Genomic DNA, 27,148 nt, shown 5'->3' on the forward strand with positions numbered 1-27,148 from the left:
TTAAAAGGTTGAGAACATACTTTTATTTGATATCTGAGCAGGTATTATTAGACACTTAAGGCGTTTAATTGTTGAAAATGGCATAGTAAAGAAAAACATATTCACAGGGCACTCAAGGCTCTTTTATCCCTTTAATTTCAATCTATTTGACCCATTCACTTTAACACAAAGTTTTCTTAAGTCAATAAAAAAAACTACCTATTACAATGTTGCATGTATTAGCTCATATAAAAAACACAAGCCAGCATGGTGCTGCCATGCTGCACTTTCATGGCTTTATTGCAATAACTATTGGGAGTGATAATGTGAAGTATTTCATTACAGTTTCATTTATGCATATAATGTAGTATAAGGCCTCTCAACCGCTCTCCTCTTTTTGTTATTTCTTTATTCATTTTGGTCTTCTTTTCCCTGCAGAGCCCCCAGGAAGCCATTGGCGGTAGTAAAGAGATTAATTGGGGAGGATCCATCTGTGATAAGAGTAGACTTTAGACCCAAAGACTGCAGGAGCTTCACCTGAATGAAGGAACGGGATACAGTTTGTGAGATAAATAGTTATTTGTTATATTTAGTCTATTGTCGAACTATTGAAATGACAGAATGTTAGTGCCAGGTTTAGAGGGGGTCATAATCAGTTCTGAATTGACTCTTTAGTGATATCTAAATAGTTTTTCGGACTTGACATGAGGACAAAATATACCTGTAGCTCAGGCCCAGCTCGAGCCATTTCCTTTATGGTTTCTTTGCCCAGACTCTCCACCAGCTTACTAAAGCGCAGGCTCTCAATTTCTACCAGCCTCTGCTGCTTCTCCACCTCCAATTGGTCCATATCCTTCTTATAGGCCAGCTCCTGCTCACGTGCCTTAGCCAGACGGGCCAGCTCAGCATCCTGACACACAAAGCAGGTGAAAAGATAACAAGTGTGTCAATTGTTGATTTGTTTCACATTTATGTTTCGCATTTGGTGAGAATAGGCCTTAAGACCAAGTATAGGTCTCTGCGGAACATTAATGGGTGTTTTCCAATCTGTGGGTGTTTTCAAACCAGGATGGGTGTTTCTAAACTATCTAATCAAAGTAAGGAATCTCAATGTAGAAACCAGTGGGTGTTTCCAAATCAGGATGGGCATTTCTAAACTATCCAATGAAAGAAGGGAATCTCAATGGCTTGAAAACCCCCACTGACTGGGAAAAGCACATTTTTGTTCTGCAGAGACAAAAGTCTCCTTAAGACTGGTCTTAGGACTAACTACATCAAAAATGCATGGTAGGAATGGGTAAAGATGAAAACTAGCACATCAAAGTAGAGTGGATAACATACAGCCTCTATTTTCTGAGCCTCTGCTTTGAGTTTGGCCTCTTCAACAGCTGCTTCTCCCTGTATACGAGCTGCTTCAGCTCTGGATTGTGCCTCAGCCTTTGCTGCTCCTGTGCTCTCCACTGCAGCACTGAGACAGACACACACATTCAAAAACACAAATATTTATTATCAGATTATTGACCCTAAAAACGTGCAGACGATGTTTAAAATAGTCCAAACCAGAGTCATGCTGGACACCCTCGTTGTCTGGTTAATCAAACGTCTAAAGCCTTGTTCATCACCAGCGACAAATATTGGTGGATACATAATGTGGTTCATTCTCGGTGGGGCGCGTGGTGAGTTGAGCATGGATGCCACGGTGGATGGCGTGAAGCCTCCACATGCGCTATGTCTCCGTGGTAACACGCTCAACAAACCACGTGATAAGATGCGTGGGTTGACGGTCTCAGACGCGGAGGCAGCTGGGATTCGTCCTCCGCCACCCAGATCGAGGCGAATCACTACGCGACCACGAGGACTTAAAAGCACATTGGGCATTGGGCATTCCAAATTGGGAGAAAAAGGGGAAACAAATCCAAAAAAAAAAAAAAAATACACTCTACCCTGCAGAACGTTGAAAATTCCTTTTCAAATTAGAATGATATCTTAGTTTTACCGGCAGTACATCTCATCTGTTATCAGAATTTGAAAAGCTATGGCCAGTTGTTCAGTCCAACAATAATGTTAGAGCAGGGGTTCTCGAAACGTCAATCGTGATCGACTGGTCGCGGTGTCTGACAGCCTCAAAAGGGACTTTGCTGACAGGAAGCTTATGTGTGTGCGTTCTTAACGTTCGCTCCGAGAGCGCTCGCGCTAATGCACATTCGCTCCTAAACGGTCAAATACACTTAAAAATTCCATCAAAATGCCTGTCTTGGCAAGGTATTAATGTAAACACAATAAGTTATGTCTAGGGTAAATGTAAATAGTGGGACAAACAAGCAGATATGTATTAAAATATCGGATTTGTGTAATGCAGCTTAGATCTGCCACTTTCGGGTATGTTGTTAATATTAATCAAACAATAACAAGAAAAAAAAAAAGAAAAGAAACACACTGCTCTTGGCTGGATTATTTTATTGACTTTAAAAGGGATTCATGTATTATAAATATATAGTGAACACCAGTTGTATAAGTATTTTTTGGTCTACAATTCCTTCTGAAGTTACTACTGGGTGAGAAACAGATCAATATTTAAGTTCTTTTTTACTATACATTCTCCTCCCTGTCCAAGTGGTGATATGCACAAAGAATGCGAATCGCCAAAATCAAAAGAAGAAGAATGTGAAGTGAAAGTGAAAGTGGAGATTTGTAGTAAAAAAAGGACTTAAATATTGATTTGTTTACCACCCACACATATCATATCTCATCTGAAGATATGGATTTATCCAATAAAGTCAACTGGTTTACTTTTATGCTGCCTTTATGTGCTTTTGGAGCTTCAAGGTTCTGGCCACCATTCACATGCAATGTATAGACCTACAGAGCTGAGATATTCTTCTAAAAATCTTCATTTGTGTTCAGCAGAAGAAAGAAAGTCATACACATCTGGCAAGAGGGTGAGTAAATGATGAGAGTATTTTCATTTTTGGGTAAACTATCCCTTTAAGAATTTGAAACAAAGTTTACTTCATAAACAAATTAGTATTTGTACCCCTGCGTTACAGCGACAGCAGTAGAAACGCCTCCTAGCGACATACAGTACAGTGACTAGGGACATCAAGCAACAATGTCGCTGGCGGTGTGAATAGGACTTAAGGTTTGATGCTTGCTTTGCACTGTGCTTTAAGCCTTTGCAGTGAACTCACCTCTGGGCCTCCAGCTCCAACAGCTCCTTCCTCGCCTTCTCTGCCTCGGCTTGATCATTGATCTTCTGCCTCTCAAGACGACCACGAGCCTCCTGCTCCAGACGCTCTGCCTCGTGTCTGAGAGAAAGAGAATGTGTATTAAAGTGTGTTAAAGACAAATACATGGTAAAACAAGAAAGGAATTTTACTTTATCAATCCATCATTTATTAATCTGAATGCCATCACAAGTGAAATTTCAGAGCTTCAGTATAGGGGAAGATTATAAGTGAATAATGACTTAAATTTCTCATACAAAGATATAGTATGGCTTCAGAAGATTTGGAGTCATATGGACTACTTTTATGGTGCTTTTATGGTCTTTTTTGTTGTCTTTTTTGGAGCTCGACAGATGTGGTCACTATGATCTGTTGATTTGAGGAGTAAAAAACTACATTAAGATCTTTTGTGTTCCACAGGAAAACATATCAGCATATGGGTTTGGAAAGAAATGGAGGGTGAGTAAATGACAGAATTTTTAAGGTTAAAGGTTTAACATTGCATGAGAAAAAGAGAGATGAATTGTTTGGTTCCTACCGTGCCGTAGCCTCCTGTGAATTGGTGGTGATTTCAATGGCTAGTTGCACACTCTTTTGCAGGGCATCACGGGTCCGCTGGTCCACCGGCTCTACAGACTGAATGTCCACGCTGCTGATAATTAACCCATTCTGAGCAAAACGCAGGCTGGACTTCACCGCCAGTTTCTCATCAAAACCAAAGACAGCTGAACAGATGATCCTAATGGAGTTCTTTTAGAGAAACAGGCACACGTGATCAGGGCTACAAGGGCATATAAAAGGCAGTTATGTGTTAAAATTAAGGTTTGTAACATTTGAGCTTTCCGCTCTATTGCCATAGTGTTTAATCACCCCCTAAACCTGGCATCATGATTGCAATCACCAGTTTTACATTTCCTGTATACTTGCATAAGATTTAAAGAAACAGTATTCAGAAAAATCATGAGAGCTTTATGTTGTCCTAGTGAAACATATGTGGTATCTCATCACATTCTGCAATGTGTGCAGTTTGGAAAGTATGTGGATTACTTTCAAATGAAAAACCCCCTATATATAATGTGATTTCTGGGCAGGAGGATTATGGTTTCACTTTTGATTTCACATTCTAGCGGTCCCAGATACACCATCACACTAACACAGAAGTTGAGGATGGTAGGCTTTTAATTTGGAGAAAATAGGACTGGCTAACACTTTCCATGCTTTTTATGGAACCACTATAAATCAGCAATAGAAGAAACCTGTCACCAACAAAGCACTCCAAGAGCAGGGTCTTTTGCAATACACAGTACTGCCGGTCCTGCATTTACAGGTAGGTGGTGTAATGTATTATTCTGGTAAATAAATGTATGAAAAGAAAAAAAGAACTGAACCATTTCAGGTATCCTGAAACCTATTTGACCCATACAGGAATTATTAGATGCTTCAGTAAAAGTAGCTATATGCTAACAGATTTTTGATCATGCCTCATATTTGAAAGTAAATACTGTTGCATTAATACTATTGAAAAATATGTGAATGAATTACATAATTAAAAGGATTACTGTAGTAAAACACTGAGTGCAGAAATGTTTTAAGCCAACAAATACAAATGGTAACAAAATGACAATATGAATGTACAGAAATGGTAACTGTATTGTAACCGTAAATATATTAATTAACAATTAAAGGTGCACTCAGTAACTCCTAAAGACATGAATTGTAATTTTGCAATATATATAGGAAATCATGACCACTCACATTAAAATGACTCCAGTCATAACAGTAACCTTATAAAAACGGTTTTATTCTACATGGAGAGGATCTGCACATGGGGGCTGTCATGTTAGAATCACATGACAAGCCGAATACTACTCGCTTAATCTCAGTAATCATCCTGTTATTTGACACTTTCACTCATTGATTAAAGTAATCATGACTGACTGTGAATACTACATTTCTACAATGGCATCTGAAACTGAAAACTATTGATTTTAAATGATGCTGCATCCAAGCCGCTAGGTGTCAGTGTAAGTCCAAGATGACTCAAAGACAAAAGTTACTAAGTGCACCTTTAATATTAATAATCTTATTATGAAATAATAAGCACTTACATGTGTTGTTTTGCAGAATTTTAAAAATCACTTTTTCTGTGCCAATCACATTTGAACAAACCACAATGGCAGATGAACAGCCAATAACAAAGCTCAATGTATCCACCAACAAGTACAAGGAAGACATGTGTCGAGCTCAAGACTATCAGCTCAAATATAACAATACGGATATCAAGAAAGGTGCTGGTTATAACTGCATTTCTCTTTGGTACAAGAAAGATGCTGGCATGAAACCTGTGACCAGGATCCAGTTATCCTTCAACAACAGCATGAAAACTGGTCTGGTTGCTGCTGGGTATGAGCTGGTTGACAGAGATCTCAATAAATGAGCTGATGGAAATAACATATTTCTGTGGTACTTCTGCGGCAGCACTGAATATGACATTCCCATTGTGAACCTGAAGGTAACCAACGATGCAAAAGTGGAACGTGATCTTCTGAAAGATGGCTGGGAGAGGCTGGGCTGTGATCTGAACCACAGGGCATGAGGTAAATTAATTTACCTGTGGGTGAAGAGAGCGCAGCCAAGCTACATTTGTGACATCACTGCAAATGTTGACTTCTCTAGAGACAAGGAACTATTTGAGCAGGGCTACACTCGTGTAGATGAAGATACCAATCGTGGTGCTCATGGAACTATATTTTCCTCTGGTATCTTTGCTCAACTGTTATGAGCAGAGCTCTCACTGCTTTGGATGTTTCCACTACCCCCGGGATGAGTCTAACCTTAAGGCAAAAAGGTTCAAAAAGGTTGAGATTGACCTTAATAAAGGAGCAGGTGGCAAATATGTCTATGTGTGGCACTTGACAGAAGGATGTAGTTCACAGGTCAAAGCCGTGCTTCTTCTGATCAACCCTGAGGCTTGGGAGGGGTATAAGAATACTGGTGTCGTCGTTGTTGACAAATATCTCAATGAAGGCAACAAAGGCAAGGAAATGTACCTAGCATACAATTAAAAACTACAAAATTGAGGGGCCTGGGTAGCTCAGCAAGGAAAGACGCTGACTACCACACCTGGAGTCGCAAGTTCGAATCCAGGGCGTGCTGAGTGACTCCAGTCAGGCTTCCTAAGCAACCAATTGGCCTGGTTGCTAGAGTGGGTAGAGTCACGTTGGGTTAACCTCCTTGTGGTCGCTATAATGTGGTTCATGCTCTCGGTGGGGCACGTGGCGAGTTGTAAATGGATGCTGCAGAGAATAGCGTGAAACCTCCACACGCGCTACGTCTCCGCGGTAACACGCTCAACAAGCCATGTGATAAGATGCACGGATTGACATTCTCAGACCTTGAGGCAACTTGGATCGTCCTCCGCCACCCAGATTGAGGCGAGTCACTACGCCACCACGAGGACCTAGAGCGCATTGGGAATTGGGCATTCCAAATTGGGGAGAAAAGGGGAGAAAACCTGCTGTCATTGTATTAACTAATGTAAACATTAACACTGTATGGTAACAATATTTTTGTAATTTACTTTCCACCAATCAATCAGTTGTGCCAGCTGAAAGGTCTTTATATTTTGGCAGTTTTACATTTCACTTTTCACAGCAACTTGTAGGGTTAAGCTTTGTGCAACACATATTGATAAACAGGCCTAAAATGGAAAAAAATATCTTGAGCAACTTGATAAAGTTTAACTGTTACTGACTCATTGCCACACTTGTCATCATGGTTAAAGTTCATCACAATAAACCTGTAGGAAACAAGTATCAGAACAATAAAGTAAAAAAAATAAAATAAATAAATTGTGTCATACCTTGTGGAAGTCGTCAAACTGCACTGAGGCAACGGCTCCTCTGATTTTGGAAGCGATGGCCTTGCACGCATCACCCACAAAGTCTGGCACTGAGAACAGAGCAGAAGCATTGGCTGCTTCAGCGGGCCGTTTGATGTCAAAGTGCCTGAAACAGAGAGAGTGAAGTCTAGTCCAGGGGCCAGTTTCACAAAACACTCTTAAGAATAAAATTCTTCTTAACTTCCATTTTGTTTCTTAATTAACCCTTAAACAGGCAACATGCACCACAAGATACATACTCTTTAGTTTCTTAAAAGAGATATGAGAAAGAGTTTCTCACCCAATCTTGTTATCATTTATCATAGTAGGGTCTGTTTTGAGTATGTGGGTCACATGACTTGGTTCAAATTTTCTGTGATCGTTAAGTCAGCCTGACCTAAAACCAACATGGCCACCCATGGTGCAGGACATGCTGACTTTGTGATAATTAATTATATTAATCTTTCTTTTCTTCAGTAAAAAAAAAAAAAATCAAACTGCTAATATTAAGTGTGAACATTGTCTTAAGATGCGGAAGAAGAAAATTAAGTCATATGTTGTGCATGCTGTTATTTAGCACATCTTGAAGATACGTTGCCAGACTGAGGGAAGAAAAAGGGTTAATCCACAATATTACACACATTACACTTAAACATGTCATACATGCAACCTTAAAGCTAAACTTTTCTCAGTTTTGTTACACACACACACACACACACACTCTCTCTCACACACATGTATGATATGTTTTAAATAAAGAGGGGAAGTCAGAAACTCATAATTGTTGCATCAAATAAAACACAGAAATATTGATGACTTTGACTTTTTTGTACATTAATAGGGCAACGTATCCTAGGATATACAACTCACAAAATCCAAAATATATCAATTAATGTCATACAAAGTAAACATAAAAAAGGCTAAATCAATATTTGTTGTGACCACCTCTGCATTCAAAATAGCACCAATTCTCCTAGGTACACTTGGACACAATTTTTCATGTTTTTTGGCAGATAGGATGTTCCAAGCTTCTTGGAGAATTTGCCACAGTTCTTCTATCTATTTAGGCTGTCTCAATTGCTTCTGTCTCTTCATGTAATCCCACACTGACTCGATGTTCAGTGGGGGGCCCTGTGGGGGCCATGCCATCTGTTGCAGGGCTCCCTGTTCTTCTATTTTATTCCAATCTATCTGCAAAAGGATTGTTTGTCTAAAGTTTATGTTTCCCATTGACACACTAAAACTGAAGATATAAATAACCATCTTAAGCATATTATGTGCCAAAGACCTTTAAACAGTACTGTATTTCTACGGTCAAAGTGACTCAAAATGATGGAGAGGATTACAACAATATAACTAGTATATGGTGGTTAATGTCATTAATCTACCACATCTCATGCACTTTACAATAAAAAAAAATTATTGTTAGGTGCTTGCTACTTAAAAAAAAAAAAAAAAAAGTTAATAGATAGATAAATGTATCATTACGATTTACCAGTGTTGAAGTATTGAATTTGTTGTATTAGACAAGGCAACGTCATGAGCAGGCTAGTATGATCAGACAATGTCAAAGCCTGTCATTTTAATCTTAAAATAAAATACAATTATTGAAAATTAAAATAATTCAGATGTTCTTCGAACTTGTGAACATTCTTACGCACCTCTTAAAATGTATCCTAAGAACATTCTTATTTTTTTTCTTAAGAACATTTTTGTGAATCTGGCCCCAGATCCTTAAAGGGATAGTTCACCCAGAAATAAACATTTAGTAGTTATTTATTCACCCTCTTGTTGTTCCAAACTCGTATTGTGACAATTTTCTATAAACTATTCCTTTAAACACATCACCGCTCAATGCTCTACCACTGATCTATAACTCTACGACACTAGCTAGCACAGAAGCATTGCTTGCAGATACTGTTCCATTTTATTTTTTTACTCATAAATAGGGCTTAAAAACACATACAAACACATCATACCAGTTGTAAGAGAGCTGAAGCTGCAAGCGGGCATGGTCGGCTGTCTCGATGGTGATGATGTCAGTGCAAAAGTCTGGGCCAAGCAGGAGACAAATGGTTTTGATGACATTTGGACGTTTGGGTTTGTCTCCAGAAAGAGACAGAACTGTAAACTGCTCGTCAGGACCCAGCATCACCATTTCAGGTCCAAACACCACCCTGTGAGAAAAGCAGAAAAAAAGAGAAAATGGGGAGGAAATTGAAGTAAAGGGTGATTTACAATGTCCAAATCAGGAAATTCCACTTGATCTCTAATTAAAATGTAATTCTTCACAAAAAAATGTAAACCTAATAACTGTAATCATTGCCTAAAGCAGAGTTTAAATAAAATCAACACAAATCACAAAGTCTGCAGATATAAAAAAGCTAGTGCTGATGATTTAACATGTTGATTCAGTGCAAATACTTATATAACCTCCTGAGACCCGAGCGTGACTGCTGTGTGCATTTTCCATTTCCCTTTCTGATTTGTAACTAGTAGCACCCAATAAACATGCAAAAAAAGTGTTTTTTTCTAAAGCAAATAGTCTAATGGCAACATATGTGGACAGCAGGACTAAGTTGTGAAATTTTAAATAATACCAAGCTATAGAAAGTCAGATTTTTTAAAATCAAATTGATTATTATTTTTCCAGGAGTGTTGGTTATTCATGTTTTTGAGACATTACAGACATTACATCAGAAATTAGCATAATTAATTAAGATTCAAAGTAATGGCCCGCATCTTCCAATCACTTCCAACCATGTTAAAATAAAATTATACATTATAAATTCTGAATCTATGAACTGATTACCATTGTCCCCTGCCTGAAACTGAACTTTTAGTCAAATTTTAGGAGTGAATGCACAAAGCTATAGGATGCTCCCTTGCTCCCTATTTAGTGAAAGACTAAACCTCCAGTGTGCTGTCTGTCTGCACGGGTCTCAGAATAGTTCTAAATGTAAATTCATCAACTTAGGAAAGAAAACTGTGATAAAGCCATTTCACTGGGTCTTTAAGTAACCTTTTTATGGTATCATTGGTTAAGATGCTTCATTACTAGACATTTGACAGTAATCCAAGCAAGCATCAAACATTACCTGGCCTTTTTCTCTCTGTAGTCGTACACCTGCACAGCTGCATTGTGTGGGACACGAAAAGAGACCACTCTGGTTTTATCTCTCTCAGCTTGCCCAAAGCTCATTACTCGTTCAGAGCGGTCAGCAAGTGGGTCACGGGCTTGACATAGAAGAGACTCCACATTGGTTGGAAGCTCCTTCTCCCACAACTCCTCATCCTGTGTTAGCATGTAGGTCTGGCCAATCACAGCACGCACCTGAGGACCACACATGAACAAAGTCAGAACTGAAGAACTTTATAGGCATTTATTTAAGTAAGGTTTAACAGTCTAATTCTACAGTTGTTCAGGATAAGGCCTTAAGATCAACTACAATTCAATTCATCACACTCAAAAGAGCAGTGGTAAACAGATATGGCTTTTAAATATCGTTATGATAACTAGAGAGCAGGGTGGCCGAGGTTATACTCACATATGCATAATACAGTGTAATGATGGTAAATGAGATGCACAAAAATTGCTAAAATTAGGTGAATACTCAATTTTTACACAATATATATTTTAATACTCTACAAAATTTACCAAAAGGCTGGAACGGAGACAAGGTTGATATGTGCATTAGCCAATAATCTAAAAATAGCCAAATATTCACAGATTAATTGGCCTGGTCCAGGTTCAGAAATGAACTTTTCCACTAAGGGGCAATATTTGCCCCATGGACTTGATATTCAGGTATGTTTTATACCTTTATAGTACATTTTTTCCCAACTAAATAAAAAAATATAAGGTGTCATCCTTTTGTCAAATACATAAATGTAATTAATCGATTAACAGATTCTCAATATGAATAACTAGATTGAGAATTTATGGCCTCTTATGCATAAATTCAATCAACATCTACTCATAATTTATACATAAATATGTAAAATAAGGCCTACAGTAAATAGAGGAATTCATTATGGGGCATTTTTTGATGCCTGAACCCCCTTTAATTTCTAACCCTGGCCTGGCCCATATATATCGGTCTATCACTACTCAGGAAATTTGCTGAATTTGACTAAGCTAATTCTCAGGTAAGAAAATAATTTGCATTAATTTATTGAATGTACTAACTCCAAGGCCTATTCTTCATTCTTTAAAGGGTTTACAAACTCAATTGAGATCCAGAAAATCTTTATTAATGTAAAGAATTAATTTGCTTGAGCGATCTGAAGATCTTGCCTTTCCAGTTTTGATGTCACGGACGTAAATTCCTTCATTCTCATCCAGCGGGATAGCCTGTTGTCTAAGCAACACCTCCACAGTGGCAGGTGGCACGTATTCGATCGGGCCACGCAGCATCCAGCGATCACCTGGACGACGCTGGGACCCTCGCTTTTTGGTACGGCTTTCTCCTTCCTCATCTTCCTCTTCTTGCTGAAGTGGTGAGAGGGGAAGTGATGGGGTGAAAGAAAGAAGCAGGGAGGAGTAACAATGGCAGACATTAGTGTAGGGTGGGGATGGACATGACAGCACACAAGGCATACTTTGAGACTGTGTGTGTGTGTGGGTGGGTGTAAGGCAAGGGTGATTGGCAAGAGAAAAGTAAAGGTATGCAAAAGATTAAAACAAAAAAATTTAAAATATTTATAAAACAATGGGGATTGGCATTAAATTATTTATAACAAGGAGGGGGAAGAAGGAATAAGTCAGTGAAGAGAGTTGTGCAACCTTCAGACAGACTATTTGAAATTGTGCAAGACTGTAAATATCTGTAAAGTGCTCTTAATGTAAGTGTCTAATCAGGACCTGCACTTGCACAATATATTCACTGCACATTCAGCAACCAAGAATAGAGCTCTTGCTGTTTAAACACATATTTTACAATGGGGTACAAAAGTCAGAAACCACTTGTGAAAATGTGTGTGTGGGGGGGTATCTTCAAATTTTACGTTACAAATTATATTATAAGCATAACAAATGTCATCATAGCATGTTATCATAGCATTCTTAGGGAATGTTCCAAAAAAGCTTCTTGTGCTTTGATGGAAACAAGGAAATCGTCTCCGTTTACACATGTAAACGCGGTTCCCTGAGATGAAGGGAACGAGACACTGCGGTAAACACTTTTGGGGAATTCCTTCTTGAACCTGCCCGTAATAAAGGAGCTTGGACTCACCTGCTGGGTGTTAGGATAGTAAGCTCTCTAGACAGAAGACTCGTGAAGAGATGAATACCACATCTAGATTATAAAACCTCACAACACATTTTGCGAAGACCATCCTGCTGCAAGGTATATGTCCTGCAGGGACACACCATTTGTCCACGCCCATGAAGAGGCCACGCCTCTAGCTGAATGCACTTCCACACCAACAGGGCATTTCATGACCTGTGAATTATAGGTGAGGGCGATCGCGTCAACGATCCAGTGAGAGAGCATTTGCTTAGATACGGACATGCCTTTCGTGCATCCTCCATAACAAACAAAGAGCTGATTTGACAGCCTAAACTGGGGAGGGCGCTCCACAAACGTGTGTAATTCCCGAACAGGGCATAATAAATGCGCTAACTGCTCCTCATCCAAATTAAACAGTGGGGGAGAGAAAGCTTGTAGGTGAACTACTTGAGCACTAAATGGCATGGAAAGAACCTTAGGCACAGCCTTTTTTGGGTTTGATGGTGGCCTTTGAAAGCCCTGGTCAAAATTCTAGACATGAATTGTAAATTGACAGTGTACATCACCTGTGTATCACCCACCCGTTTAACTGATGCCAGAGCCAACAGAAGTGCAGTCTTTAGAGAAAGCACACGCAACTCAACGGATTCTAATGATTTGAACGGAGGGCTCGTGAGCGCCCTTAGCACCAGATTTAAATCCCATGTTGTGACTGCAGCAGGGCGAGGGGGGTTCAAGCGCCTCGCTCCCCTAAGGAACTTTATGATCAGATCATGTCTGCATATAGAGGAGCCAGCCTCTGGGGCATGAAATGCAGAGATAGTCGCTACATATTTTGGTGGATGGTAGGGGTCTCCTCCGCCCCTGGCAGCAGTTCTCCGGCTCCAGGTGGTCGGCAGTGAGCCCCTCCCTGCTTGCGGAAGGCAGTCTTATCTTTGACCCCGCCACGTTTTAGCAGCCGGTAGGGGTCTACTCCAGCCCTGGCACCGGCCCGACTGCTGCAGGTGGTCGGTAGGGAGCCCCTCCTCCCCTCGCGGTTGGCGGTTGTTCCTCTGGTCGCCTTTATCCCTCTCTTCGGCTTGATTAGCCTGATTAGGGCCCGGCCCCGCCCTCCTCCTTGCCACAGGCTCGTTCACTGTGCTCCGTTCATGGGCCACACGCATAGGTTCCACAGCTCCAGCTGGGGATGCCAAATCGTGCCCTGCGCTTGAGAGAGGAGATCCCTCCTTAGCGGTATTTCCCATGGAGGGCCGTCTAATATCTCCATAATTTCCGGAAACCAGGACTAGTTGGGCCATTTCGGCGTGACTAACAGAACCGTTTCCTTGTCCTCTCTGACTTTGTAGATGACAAAGTGAAGGAGATGTACCGGGGGAAACATGTATTTGCTTTCGCCGGCTTGTGAGCCGAGATGTCCACCCCCAGCGGGGCTTGGGTCATGGAGTACCAAAGAGGGCAGTAGCCGATCTCCACGGAGGCAAATAGGTCGATTTCCGCTTTGCCGAATACTTCCCAAATCCTGAGAACCATCTGAGGATGAAGTCTCCATTCCCCCGCCATCGGTCCCTGGCACAACAGCATGTCCGCTCCACAGATCAAGCGGCCCGGTACATATGTCGCTCGTAGGGAAAGGAGATGGCGCTTGCTCCACATGAGGAGGCGTTGCGCCAGGCTCATCATTGGTAGAGATCGAGTCCACTACTGACATGTTGTCCAACTGGAATCAGAACGTGATAATTCGCTATGTCGGAATGAAAAGCCTTCACGGCATTTTGCACCTGCCCCAGCCTGTGTTGGAAGCATCATTTTCACCTGAAAACCTGACCCAGTATAATACCTTGCTGATAAAAGGTTGGAGCTGCTAGAGCAGCCAGACAGCGGCAAGTCACAGTGACGCGCATGCATCCTTGGTGCCAGGCGTGCCGTGATACGTGATGTGTAAAAGACCTAATGGTATGACGTGGATGCTGCTGTCATTAAACCCAGCATTCTCTGAAATTACTTCAGTGGAAATGCTTTCCCCAGTTTGAACTGAGACAGACGCTGATGAATGGGCTGAACAAGCTCACTCGTGAGGTGCGCGCACATGCTCACGGAGTAGATTAGAATTCCCAAAAGTAAAATTGTTGGCTGGGAGAAAGTGTGCTTTTCGCCCAGTTGACATTGAGACTTAGGCTGTTCTAATGGTGAAGTATCAAGTCTCTGTGCTTGCATAACAAAGCCTCTGATCAGGCAATTAATAGCCAATCATTGAGGTAATTTAGAATGCAAACACCACTCATCTTCAAAGGGGTGAGCACTGAATCGACACATTTTGTAAATGTGCAGGGTGCCAAAGATTTTAATTGATATGCAGTTCCTTCAAATGCGAATCTCAAGAACAGTCTGTGATTTGGTACAATTTGAACATGAAAGTACGCGTCCTTTAGATCTATTGACGAAAACCAATCCTGTGGGCGGATGTGCGATAGGATCTGTTTCTGAGTTAACATTTCGAACAGGCATTTTGCAAGTGTGCGATTCAAGCGTCTCAGGTCTAAAATGTGTCGAAGCCCACCGTCTTTTTCGGAATGAGAAAATAGCATCTGTAAAGCCCTTTATGGGCATGGCAATCCAGAACAATCTCTATCGCGTTTTTTTTTTTTTTTTTTTGCGAGGAGACTGTGAATTTCTGCCTGTAACAGTAGCGCATCTCGTGACGGAACTGTGGACGGTAAAATGCCATTGAAGCGAGGTGGCTGGCGTGTAAACTGGATCGTATAACCATGTCCGATCGTTTTTTTGCACCCAATCTGACACACCCGTGAGAGCTTGCTACGCATCTGCGTAATGAGGCAGCGGGTGCATCGGTTCACTCAGTATAGGAGATGAAACGCCGCTTGCCATAGGGAAGTGGTTGAGCATAGTGTGTGGGGTATGAGAAGTGTGAAGAGAAATTGAGCCCTTGCTTTGAGAATGTGTGTCTCGTGCAGCCGCAACGAGCGTTTTTCTCTTTTCTTTTTGAAATTTTTATTTGCATACAACACTCAGAAACAACATTTTGCATAACATCCGGGTCCCAACAAACTTTTGCGGGGAGGGGGAGTGGAACAGCATGTGTGTTGAACCGCGTTTTCTTCTGACCTGATCTGAGAAGAACAACGGGCTCCAGATTCCAAGCATTGAGCCTGTCAGGAACACGCCTACTGGTTTTTCCTTTGGCGCAGGGTTCGTGCTGAGGCGGACGAGGCTTTCACTTTCACCGATGCGCTCAGAGAAGCCTTCCACAGCTTTGCCGAAAAGGCTGTCAGGCAATACTGGATCTCTGTGAGCGTTAACCAGACATGCTGGTCCAAAACCATCAGATTACTCATCACTTTTCCGATGGCCTGCGTGGTGATTTTTGTGGCACGCAGCACCAAGTCTGTATCAATGCGGAGCTCATTAAACATTTCAGGGTTCGGGCCTTGCTTATCTATATCTTTGAGAAGCTTGGCCTGGAAGACTTGAAGCATCGCCATGCTGTGAAGTGCAGAACCGGCCTGGCCCACCGCCATGTAAGCTCGTCCAGCCAGTGCAAACGTCAGTTGGCACGGCTTAGAGGGGTGGGCAAGGCAGGACTTCCATCCCACAGTGGTAGTTGGGCAGAGATGGGCTGCAACCAGCTCTTCAATAGGGGGAAGCTTCAAATATCCCTTCTCCTCTGCATGGTCCACTTTCGGTAGAACTGTGAGACAAGTAGGGTGCCCGCCAGGTCTTCGTGAACTCTGTGTGGACCTCCGGAAAAAACTGTGCAGTTTTCCAGGCCGCAGTCTGCTGCCGAAGGCCGGCCTGCAGGAACCACTCGTCCAAGCGGGACTTTACCGGCTCCTCTGGAGGGGACCACTCGATACAGAGCTCCTCAACCGCCCATGTGAGGATGCGAAGGGGCTCTCTGTCAGTGGCCTGTGCACACTCCTTGCCCTCGCTTGGGGAAGGGGTGGCAACATCCTCCGTGGACCATTTGCCCATTTCTGATTCTGCGAGGGACATGGTATCATCTCTGCCTTCAGAACCACCGAATGTGACAAGACCATGCTCTCCAATAGAGGGCCGGAGTTCGTCACATACATACTGCACTGGCGAGGATTCTGCGTGGGAAGATCGAGGGGCTCACTGGGCTTGCGAGATCCTCCTCGGATTCTTCCATCTCTACCTCGCGGCCCCGTCATGCCTCCTCACGTGTTTCCTCAGAACCGAACACAGTGGATGCGGATGGGAGGGTGCAGGAGGCAGAATCGTCCCTCAGAACCCTCCATCGAGCACCTGGATGCGTACACGCAAGCGGCTCTTTTTGGAACTTTTAACATCCCGTGGATGAATTTATATATATATGATACAGCTCCTGCCGGAACACTGCAGAAAGTGGGTAGGAGTCTCGTTGAGGCACTGTTGTCAAGGCAACAAGCGAAGAACCCGTTGCCGGCTGCAAGGCGGAGAGAATCTTCGCCAGAACACTGCAGGGGGCGGGTGAGTCTTTCGCTGCAGGTGCAGAGAGTCAGGCGATGAATCGTCCTTTTGCATCTGCAGGGAAGTCCCATCCGCTGAAGGGTGTATGCCGACCTTTTGTACAAAGGCATTCACCTGGTCAGTGTTACAATTTTGCTTACCAGTATTTGATTACTTATCTAGGAATAGTGCAGTATTTCATATTCATTTTACAGCATAACATTTCTTTCAAACACCAATAACTTTCAGTGTTTTTCCAGGTTTAAATTAGATTTTTGAATCCCAGATTTTCAATGTGGTCTCAGATTTTTGAACCCCACTGTATATACTGTATACATTTCAATGCCAACTGCTACAGAAGCATGTAAATTCAAGCCCAGTTCACAACACAATAAGGATAAGTGGGTGAAAGAAACCATCTCTTTTTTATCACAGTAAACCTAATGATAAATGCAGTTTTCTAGAACGTTGTACATGAGTTTGTTTCTGGGGATCGGTCATATTAATCAGTGGGTACAAAGAGACAAAGCTAGCATCTTGCAGAACAGGTAATATTGTTAACCTAGGTAAATACAGTCCACCCACTCACTGTTTGTCTTCTCGTTTCACAATCTCTGTTCATTTAATCAGTCTCCACCCTACCACTTCACTATACTTCCGTCCAGTTGTTTTTTTTTGTATGTACTAATTTTCACCCTCTTTATTTCTCACCTTGTCACTTTGCATTTTGTTTGAATACTATTTAAATGAATTTACTAGTTAGTTACCAAGTCATTTTAGTAAGTAATAATGGATAATCAAGTGTGTCAGATACCCCTTCAGTGTCAGTGAAGGCCTCCACGGCACGCAGCACAAGTCCCTCCTCTTCAGACAGCACGTACACATCCTGAATGCCGTTCTCCAAATGCTCACCTGGCCTTAGGAAGAATGAACGCTCACCCTGTGTGAGGAGGAGAGAGACAGAAATTGTTCAAGTAAAGAGTTTGCCATGGTCAATGAATCAAATTTCAAATTTGACCTTCAGAAAAATTAATGAATTACATTGGTTCTTTAGTTAGGAACCTAAACGCATGTAGCTATTAATATAGTAACAGCTATGACATGAAACACATGTTCACTGTAATGTATCTTATTATTGATTGTATAAGTTTCTTAACACAGTGGTTCTCAACCTTTTTTTGATGAACACCCCCTACTTCACTCCCTTATTCCATTCCCTTTAATTATTATAACTGATAAACTCCCCCCATTTGTAACCTAACGGCCCCGTCTCTACTAATTTGCTCTCAGCACCTCCTGGCATCCTTTGAATGCCTCCGTTGAGAACCCCTGGCTTAACAGAATGTTTTAATAAAAATTGGAGATTGAATCTACATTTAATTAAGCAGCATTCAATATAATAAGGCGGTTTAGTAAGATACACCCTTATGCTTTGTAACTGTCCAGTATTTAAGCTAGAAAATAATTCAAACATTCACCTTCACCACTCGCTTCTGTCCAAGCTGAGGTTTTCCATCTGCCCCAACAGGGTCCAGAATCACACAGTACTGCCTGCTGTTTAGAGTCGTCACATCGACAACCCCGACAACCTCCTCTGAAACAGAGGGTATATGGGCTTCTCTGTCTGCCACGGTCACCAGCCACTCTTCTCCAGTGCGGCGGTCCCGGCCTCCGGCGTCACGGAATGGCCGAATAGCTCGCACATGCAAGGCTTTCTAAGTAATCACATAAAGACATTTATCATTAAAGGAATAGTTCACCCAAAAATTGTCCAGATATCTATGACTTTCTTTCTTCTGCAGAACACAAATGAAATTTTTTAGAAGAATATTTCAGCTCTGTAGGTCCATACAATGCAAGTGAATGGTGACCAAAACTTTGAAGCTCAAAAAAGCACATAAAGACAGCATAAACGTAATCCATAAAACTCCAGTAGATTAACCCATGTCTTCTGGAGCGATCCAATCTGAATTGTGTGAGAACAGACCAAAAGGTAACTCAATTTTCACTGTACATTTTGACATCTGCAGTCTACTTGGCAATCAGGATTTCAAGCTTGATTCCTAGCGTCTAGTTTTTGACCCCATTCACTTGCATTATTTGGACCTACAGAGCTGTGATTTTCTTCTAAAAATCTTCGTTTCTGATCAGCAGAAGGCATGAGGGTGAGCAAATGATGAGAGAATTTAATTTTTGGGTTAAATTGCATTCAAAGTGTTCCCTTAAGCTATGGCTTCATTAGTTAAGAACTTGCATCCATAATTACCATGTTAACCTTTTCACAAAACCAATTAACCCTCAATCTCTTGCTGCCTGTCCATTTAATGGAATAGTTCACCAAAACAATTGTTTTTAATTACGTCATCATTTACTTACCCTCTTGTTATTCCAAACCTGTATGACTTTCTTTCTTTCTTCTGTGGAACACAAAAGGAATTGTTAGGGACAATGTTTGTCACCCTTCACTTTCATTACATCTTCTTCCCATACAATAAAAGTGAATGTTGCCGGAGGCATCTCCCTTTGAGTTCAACAGAAAAAAGAAAGTCATAGAGGTTTGGAGCAACATGAGGATGGGTAAATGGCAAAATAATTTATTTCAGGGTAAGCTATCCCTTTAGGAAATAACAAGATCTGATAATCTGGAAAAGAAAATATGGATGGGAACTACAGGGAAAAATGGACCAAGATACAGAGAGGGAAAGAGACAGACAGGAAGTGAGAGGGAGGATACCTTGTCCGTGAGGATGAAAGCGTTGACAATATCCACAACCTCTTCATGAGCTCCAGGCAGGTAAGCTCCCACCTTACTCACCTGCCATTCCTCACCTGATACAAACAAACACAAACACCAAATTTTCTGGCATGTGTTTCGGAGTGTGCATTCAAAACACCAACTATTCAAAAGGTTTGTGTGTTAAAGGAATAGTTCACCCAAAAATGTAAATTCTCTCATTATTCACTTACCCTGATGCCATCCGAGATGTGTATGACTATTTTTCATCAGCAGAACACAAATGAAGATTTTTAGAAGAAGATAGAGCTCTGTCAGGTCCTTATAATGGAAGTACACAGGTGCCAGCACTTTGATGGTCCAAAAGTCATATTTAGGCAGCATAAAAGTAATCCACAAGACTCCAGTCGATCAATGAATGTCTTCTGAAGCAAATCGATAAGTTTGTGTGAAAAATAAATCAAGAATTAAAACATTATTAACTTTTAAAAAGTGCTTCCTGCCAGCAGCTAACGCATGCCGTAAGCATGTCGGCGAGTTCACGCGAGAATTCGAAAGCAGTGCTTATTTACAACAGAAGAACAAACGTCACGCGAGAGTTCGGCCATTTCAAACAGCATCAGAGCTCTGGATGGAAGCGCAAATTTAAAGTTAAAAATGTTTTAATTATTGTTTCTTACATAAACCTATCGATTCGCTTCAGAAGACATTCATTGATCGACTGGACATGGATTAATTTTATGCTGTCTAAATATGACAAAGTGCTGGCACCTGTGTACTTTATTAAAAGGACCTGACAGAGCTCTATCTTCTTCTAAAAATCTTCATTTGTGTTCTGCTGAAGAAAGAAAGTCATACACATCTGGGATGGCATCAGGGTAAGTGAATAATGAGAGAATTTTCATTTTTATGTGAACTATTCCTTTAAAAACATATATTTAAGTATGCATGTCTGTCAGTGTGTACATTTTTGTATTGTTAGTTTGTATGTGCAAAAGTAGGTGTGAGTCTGTGTCTCTTGTACCAGTAACTCTGCGGACTCCACTTCGGTCCAGACCCTCTTTACGGGCTCTGAGGCGAATGGCCTGATTCTCTCTGATCACCGTTGCCTTTATGACTTCCAGCACTGCCACCTCCTTCCTGGGAATGTAAGTCCCTGCCAGACATAAGAAGCTCACCAGTTTAGAGGTCCAACACATGCTTTACCATAAGATGGCATGTCATAATGAACATACAGATGATGCAACATGTTGGATGCAATGCATTATACTTTATACTATGCTGTTTAGATGCTGTTTTTTTTAATCCCATCTTAAAGGAATAGTTTACCCATTAATTAAAATTCTCTCATCATTTACTCACATTCATGCCATCCCAGATGTGTATGACTTTCTTCTTTCCACACAAAAAAAGATTTTTAGAAGAAAGTGAATGGTGACCAAAACTTTAAAGCTTCAAAAAGCACATAAAGGCTGCATAAAAGTAATCCATATAACTCCAGTGGTTTTATCCATGTCTTCTGAAGCGATTCAGTTGACCAACAGACCAAAATATCACTCCTTTTTCACAATAAAGCTTGACATCAGCAGTTTGCTGGGCGATCATGATTTCAAGCTCGATTACACTTCTTAGCGCCATCTAGCACTCTGTATATGTGTTAAGCACTAGGAAGTGTAATTGAGATTGAAATCACAATCATGCCTAGAGACTGCAATGGCAAGATAAACAATAAAAAAAGGAGTTTTGATCCGTTTTCACCCAAAACCAACTGGATCGCTTAAGAAGACATTGATTAAACCACTGGAGTCTTATGGATCACATTTATGCTGCCTTTGTGCTTTTTGAAGCTTCAAAGTTTTGGTCACCATTCATTTGCATTGTATGGATCTACAGAGCTGAAATATTCTTCTAAAAATCTTTGTGTTCAGCAGAAGAAAGAAAGTCATACAAGTCTGGGATGGCATGAGGGCGAGTAAATTATGAGAGAATTTTCATATTTGGGTGAACTATCCCTTTTATTTTAATATGTTACCCATAGGCAAGATGCCTCTTGCTGAATAACCACTTCCCCTTTCATAACTGGTTATCTACTTCATACTTGACTGGCTTTCATTTAAGAGCAATAATACTATGCATAAGTGAACAAGTGAAGGGGAAACCTCTTCTCTTTTTATTATTATTTGTTCTTCACACTTCCTATGTGTGAAACTGAAAAAAAACAACAATAAAGAACATTCTTCTCTTCACGGTTTGCCCCTTATTTGCTTTGAGCAGGTGCAATGGATTCTGGTTGTTCTGGAGTTGTACCTGGACCCTCAAACAGCCACTCATCTCCTGCAACTCTCTTCTCTCCTTCCTCCTCTTCGAAGTCTAGCAGGGCCTGCAGACGCAAGGCTGTATCGGGGTACACAATCTGCAATGGTGTCACATCCTGTGAGAGAAAGAGACAGAGACTCAATATGTAATAATAAGAACATGTAGTTGATAATCATTATTAGGATGTGCAGAAACCTACATATTTACAAAATCGGCTAGTCAACCGGTTGCCTGAATGACTAGTCGACAACTGTCTTAAAAAACCCCTGTATAACTAGAACGATTTCACCTGATCCCGATGGGACACGTTATTATGTTCAAAAACAGCTAGATGGAGTTCAACATAATTTTTTTGTAAAGTTGGACTATTTTTAAATTGACACAGTCTCTTAAAAGGGGCTGTACACTCAAAAAACAACATGAGACACAATACAACAGAGAAAGACATTGGTCTGCATGTGTATGGCAATGTCTTGGCCCAAACTAAAAAAACTAGAATGAAAAATATATAAAGTAGTCGACTGACCATTGTGACCCATCCCAAATATTTATCATGAATATTAATGAAAATGCAATGTGTTAACCACTCCAAAATGGCGCTTAATGTTATTTATTCAAAGTCTTATGAGAGCTGATGGAAATAAATCAAAGGTGTGGTACACAGTTTTGAGATTCCTTAAATAAACCACAATATGTTGACACTCCCCACAAGTCTGAGTCCTTTAGCCACAAACTGAAAAGCAACATATTTCCCATACTTAAAAGAGGCAACATGAGGAACTTCATACTTTTTGAATCTCTTCTCCAGGGTAGAGAGGGAAGGGGTCCTGAGTCAGACGGATCTCCAGGTCAGCATGTCGTAGCTTGGCTTGACCAGATGCATCACACCGAACCCGGCCTTCAGCGTCGCGAGCAACAGGGTTGACCACAACACAGTAGTGCCGGGGTGGCACCATGATCATGCGCACTGGGGCAAAGAGAACCCTGGTAGAGAAAAAAGAGGGGAGCGCAGTTAAGGTATATAAGATTTAAACATTCACATAATATCAGTGCACATACTTTGAGCTGACAAATAAACTTTGATCATTGTTAGTAGTTCATAATGTAATACAAGAACCAATATGTGTGGAATAGAACAGTGCTACTGACAATAAAAACCTTATTATCATTTGCTTAAGTAGGAAACATTTTAAAAATAAAACAATGAATCAGTTTCAGAAACAGCAAGCTAAAAAAAATTGATCTTAAAATAAATAAAAGAAACTAAAATATTGAGCTAGACACTATTAATAAACGTGATCATGTTGTTTGGATTCTAGGCCAAGGAGGCTGTGATAGGCTTGATTACACAGCTTATCCTTGCAGCCCACTCCTAGTTTGAAACTGGACATACCACTAATCTGTAAAATATCTAAAAGCCCTAAAAATAATTCTCCAGTAAATCCCTTACTTCTTTCAACTTCTTTGTTCAGATCAGAAATTATATTAAAGAGATCAAGTCAGAACCTGCTGTATATGGAATCAGGTTCTGACAGTCATGAAAACTACTACTAATGGGAATCTATACTTCTAAAACGACTGTATAATAGCCATTCTACAGCTTCTTTACAGGTTACCTCTCATTCTCCTGGCGGATGTAGGTGAGGGGGCCAGTCTCCACCCGTGCGATGTTGGTGTTCTGATCCAAGACATGAATGTAGTGGTGGGGTGGAATCCTAATGATTGATGCACCGAGCAGTTCATCAGCATTCATATTCCTACCTGAGGGCTTCCTTCACACACTTGAATACAGAAATATGTAGAAGTTAGTGACCAAGCAAATGTTAGAACAAAATAGTTTTCCACTTGCGACTAACACACAAAAACTAAAAACACCTTGGGCTCTATTTTCGTGCGCGCAAAGTGCAGCGCTATGTGCTACGACCTTGCACAACGTCTTATACAATTTTCGTGAGAGCGCTAATTCTAAGTGCAATTTTTGTGCCATCGCAAAGCACAAGTGGGCATGGGTGGGAGTTTTTGCGCTACTGTGGGTTTAGGTGCGCAAACTGTGGGTGTATTGTTTGTAAATGAAGTGGCGCAAAGCACAGTTTGCTATTTTCCTAAGAATTTGGTCATTGCACTAAGACGTTTCAAAACCACCTCTTAACTCAGCGCAAAGTCCAAATTCAGTTCCTGCATTTGTTGTCTGGAGATTCACCAGCAGGTGGTAATAATGTTCATGTCCAAATTCTGAAAGTACAGAATGTAAAATAATGTCTTGATGAATGCTGTTGAAGCCGTTTGTTCAAACAACAAATTATGAGATTTGCAATACATTTTCTAGAAGTCATGGTTTATTTTTTCAATTATTATCATAATGTTTGAGTCACTGCAAAAGGGGCCGGTGGAAGAAGGAGAGAGTAAAATGTTTGGATTTGGTATGATTTTTTTAACCACTTCATTATTTTGATTATATTTTTGTTTCAGTTGAAGTGTACTTTGAATTTAGAAATATTTTTGGTTATTTTTGTCATGTTTCAATAAATGAATTAAATTTTTCAAAATCAATGTCGACCGGTGAATGTGAAGTGCTTGCCGATACAATCACTGTTAATGCTAGCCATGATTTGTGTGTCAGTAGATGAAAATGATTAATACTTATTCATAACGGAGCCTACATCCATATCCTGAACCACATTTTCTACCTGTATTAATGGAACGTGTCCCATTTAACAAAGACGCACAAAATAATGTAAATCCATATTTTTACTCTTCTAATTCATTGCATACAGTCCATTTACACAACCAACTTCTTATGAATGTGCTGTCTTTGTTTATATCGCTGGTGCTTGACAGGGAATGGACTACATAATGGGATGCAGATGGTGCCCGATCAGCGCCTTGAGCATTTGTGGCCCAATGTTTATTACCACAAGAAATATAATTTTGACTCGTCCCTCATTTATTTACAAAAAGCAAAAATCGAGGTTACAGTGAGGCACTTAAATTGGAAGTAAATGGGGCCAATTTTTTGAGGGTTTAAAGGCAGAAATGTGAAGCTTATAATTATAAAAAATTATAAAAGCACTTACATTAATGCTTTTGTAAAAAGATGTATATTATTTGAGCTGTAAAGTTGTTTAAATGGTCTTTTTTTGCAGTGGTTTTAGGGTTTACGGTGTCATGGCACAGAGTTGTAAAATTGGCTATAACTTTAGACAGAAAAGGTAAGCGATTTTATCACACTAAAATCATGTTAACATGCATATTGTTTACGTCTTGTGGCTAAACTTATGAAACTGAGTATTTTAATTTTTACGGATTGGCCCCATTCACTTCCATTGTAAGTGCCTCACTGGAACCCAGATTTCTGCTTTTCTTAAAGAAAAAGAGGGACAAGTCAAAAACAAACTTTTTGGTAATCAACATTATGCCACAAAAGCTTAACTTGTATTAAACCTGGAATATTACTTTAAGATTTAACTGTCTATTTCAATTTCTAATAATGAATGAATGAATGAACATCAATATAAAAGTGGCATTTAAGGAAGGTCTAGGAGGACAAAGTGCAGCATGGTTAGATTTTATGAACATACACACCTCAGCTTGTTAACTTTATCTCTTAGGAAAATTAATGATAACATTACTAGGAGTCAGGTGACATGCTCAGTTCTTCTTCTTTTCTTTTTTTTAACAGATTATGGATACAATTTGTTGATAAATCCTTGATTTCATCATGTCTAAATGAATGCTTGGTGTTTAGAATAGGAAAAAATCCATGTCAATCAAAACTTCACACACTCACTTGCACACTCACACAGATCCCTAAAAACTCCAGGCATGTTACACAACACTCACAATCTCTCCACACCCTACTTCAACATATACAGTCCTCAGTAAAGGCAGGCCATTTGTTGGTCAGCCTAAATAAAAGTTTGTGAAGTGCAAATAAATGATACCAGGTATCAGATTGTGCCAAGTCATGCCACGTTTGGACAGCAACACCCATAACAGCAAAGGCATGATTTGCAATTAAACAAATGATCAGGGTAGAGTTGCACCAGCTGTGCATATGGTCTCACGTAAGTTGGGACGTAAAGTTCACACTAAGGGCTTAGTAACTACTAGTTAGTTTGTAACTAAGTCAGTGCTTATTTTGGTTGCACCACCTGTTCTTAAGGCAAGACTTAACTAGTACATCGTAAGCTCTCCGTAAAGTAATGCATAGTCGCATAATATGACGTTTACCTGTATTGATCCAATAAACAGCCTTCATATTTGTACATACAAGTGTTAAAAAGCCATTAACTTCAATTTGATCTTGTTACGGTTGATGTTCAAACCTTGTTTGCTCACGTAACTGTAAGCTGTAATAAATTATATCCCCATTAAAATACGATACGTAATAAAAGTACATTTGATAAATAGTATACTTGCCCTGTGTAAATAACAATATATAGGAACTGTATCTAAAATAAATAAGGGGTGATAAATAAATACTAATACAACAGGCTGGAAAAACAGACATTTATTCATTTTAATACCCTATATATATATTTTGAATGTGTTGAAACTTGACACCAGGCGATGCACCCTGAAAACTGCACCATTAGAACTGTTTCATGCTGAAGAGCTGTTTAAAAGTACGTTTTTTTCCTCTCTCTCTCTCTCTCTCTCTCGTAAATGTAAATGAATGTAAATGTCAACATCATTTAAAAAAAATAAAAAATAAAATAAATAAATAAAAACATTTAAACTGGATATTAACATACTGTAGAGCAGAGGGCGGGGCCAGGCCGGAATGACGCACGCCTGGACCCAAATCAGCCTGATGAGGCGAGCAAGGGATAAAGGCGACCGGAGACAACAGTTCGGGAGAGAGAGAGAGAGAATTTCAGGTAGCTGTGTGTGTCATTCCGGCCCAGCCCAGCCTCGCCCTGCCCTCCACGCTACACGTACATAACATCAAGAGAAAATTCCACACAATCAAAATTGTATAATTTCCATCTCAGGTACAAAGGATTCAGTTATTCAAATATTAAGATACAGAAAAATTAAACAAATAAAAATAATAATGCCAGAGTATTATAAAACAAAACAAATAAAGGGATAAGATGCCATTTATCTATCAATTGTGAATTTGCAAACAATATTATGAGCCCTGGAAGCTTTTTTTTTTTTTTTACACTTATACAAAATATTACAGTATTGTTTAAAATCATTTATAAAATGAAAACAAATGTGGTTTAGCACCAGACCACTTAGTTTTATGTATATGTAACTTCCCCAGTAAAACTAGCAATTGAATGATTTATACTTTTCTATCCCACAGTCA

The 27,148-nt window shown here is 40.3% G+C and overlaps 1 protein-coding gene across 1 annotated transcript in view; it reads right to left on the bottom strand.

Annotated features, from left to right (window-relative positions):
• LOC127452352 (major vault protein-like) overlaps positions 1-27,148 on the bottom strand; it is a 28,319-nt gene continuing 1,171 nt past the window's right edge. Inside the window, exons 2-17 of the mRNA XM_051717769.1 lie at positions 23,448-23,612; positions 22,620-22,815; positions 21,823-21,946; positions 20,540-20,671; positions 19,516-19,610; positions 18,260-18,496; positions 17,596-17,721; positions 11,381-11,575; positions 10,182-10,417; positions 9,063-9,260; positions 7,066-7,210; positions 3,742-3,953; positions 3,168-3,284; positions 1,321-1,447; positions 701-889; positions 1-516 (exon numbers count right to left, since the gene is read on the bottom strand). Coding sequence (XP_051573729.1) covers positions 388-516; positions 701-889; positions 1,321-1,447; positions 3,168-3,284; positions 3,742-3,953; positions 7,066-7,210; positions 9,063-9,260; positions 10,182-10,417; positions 11,381-11,575; positions 17,596-17,721; positions 18,260-18,496; positions 19,516-19,610; positions 20,540-20,671; positions 21,823-21,946; positions 22,620-22,815; positions 23,448-23,584 — 2,595 coding nt within the window. The 5' untranslated portion in view covers positions 23,585-23,612 and the 3' untranslated portion in view covers positions 1-387. The remainder of the gene's footprint in view (positions 517-700; positions 890-1,320; positions 1,448-3,167; positions 3,285-3,741; positions 3,954-7,065; positions 7,211-9,062; positions 9,261-10,181; positions 10,418-11,380; positions 11,576-17,595; positions 17,722-18,259; positions 18,497-19,515; positions 19,611-20,539; positions 20,672-21,822; positions 21,947-22,619; positions 22,816-23,447; positions 23,613-27,148) is intronic.

Source organism: Myxocyprinus asiaticus, chromosome 14, assembly GCF_019703515.2.
Source record: "Myxocyprinus asiaticus isolate MX2 ecotype Aquarium Trade chromosome 14, UBuf_Myxa_2, whole genome shotgun sequence".
Classification (NCBI taxonomy): domain Eukaryota; kingdom Metazoa; phylum Chordata; class Actinopteri; order Cypriniformes; family Catostomidae; genus Myxocyprinus; species Myxocyprinus asiaticus.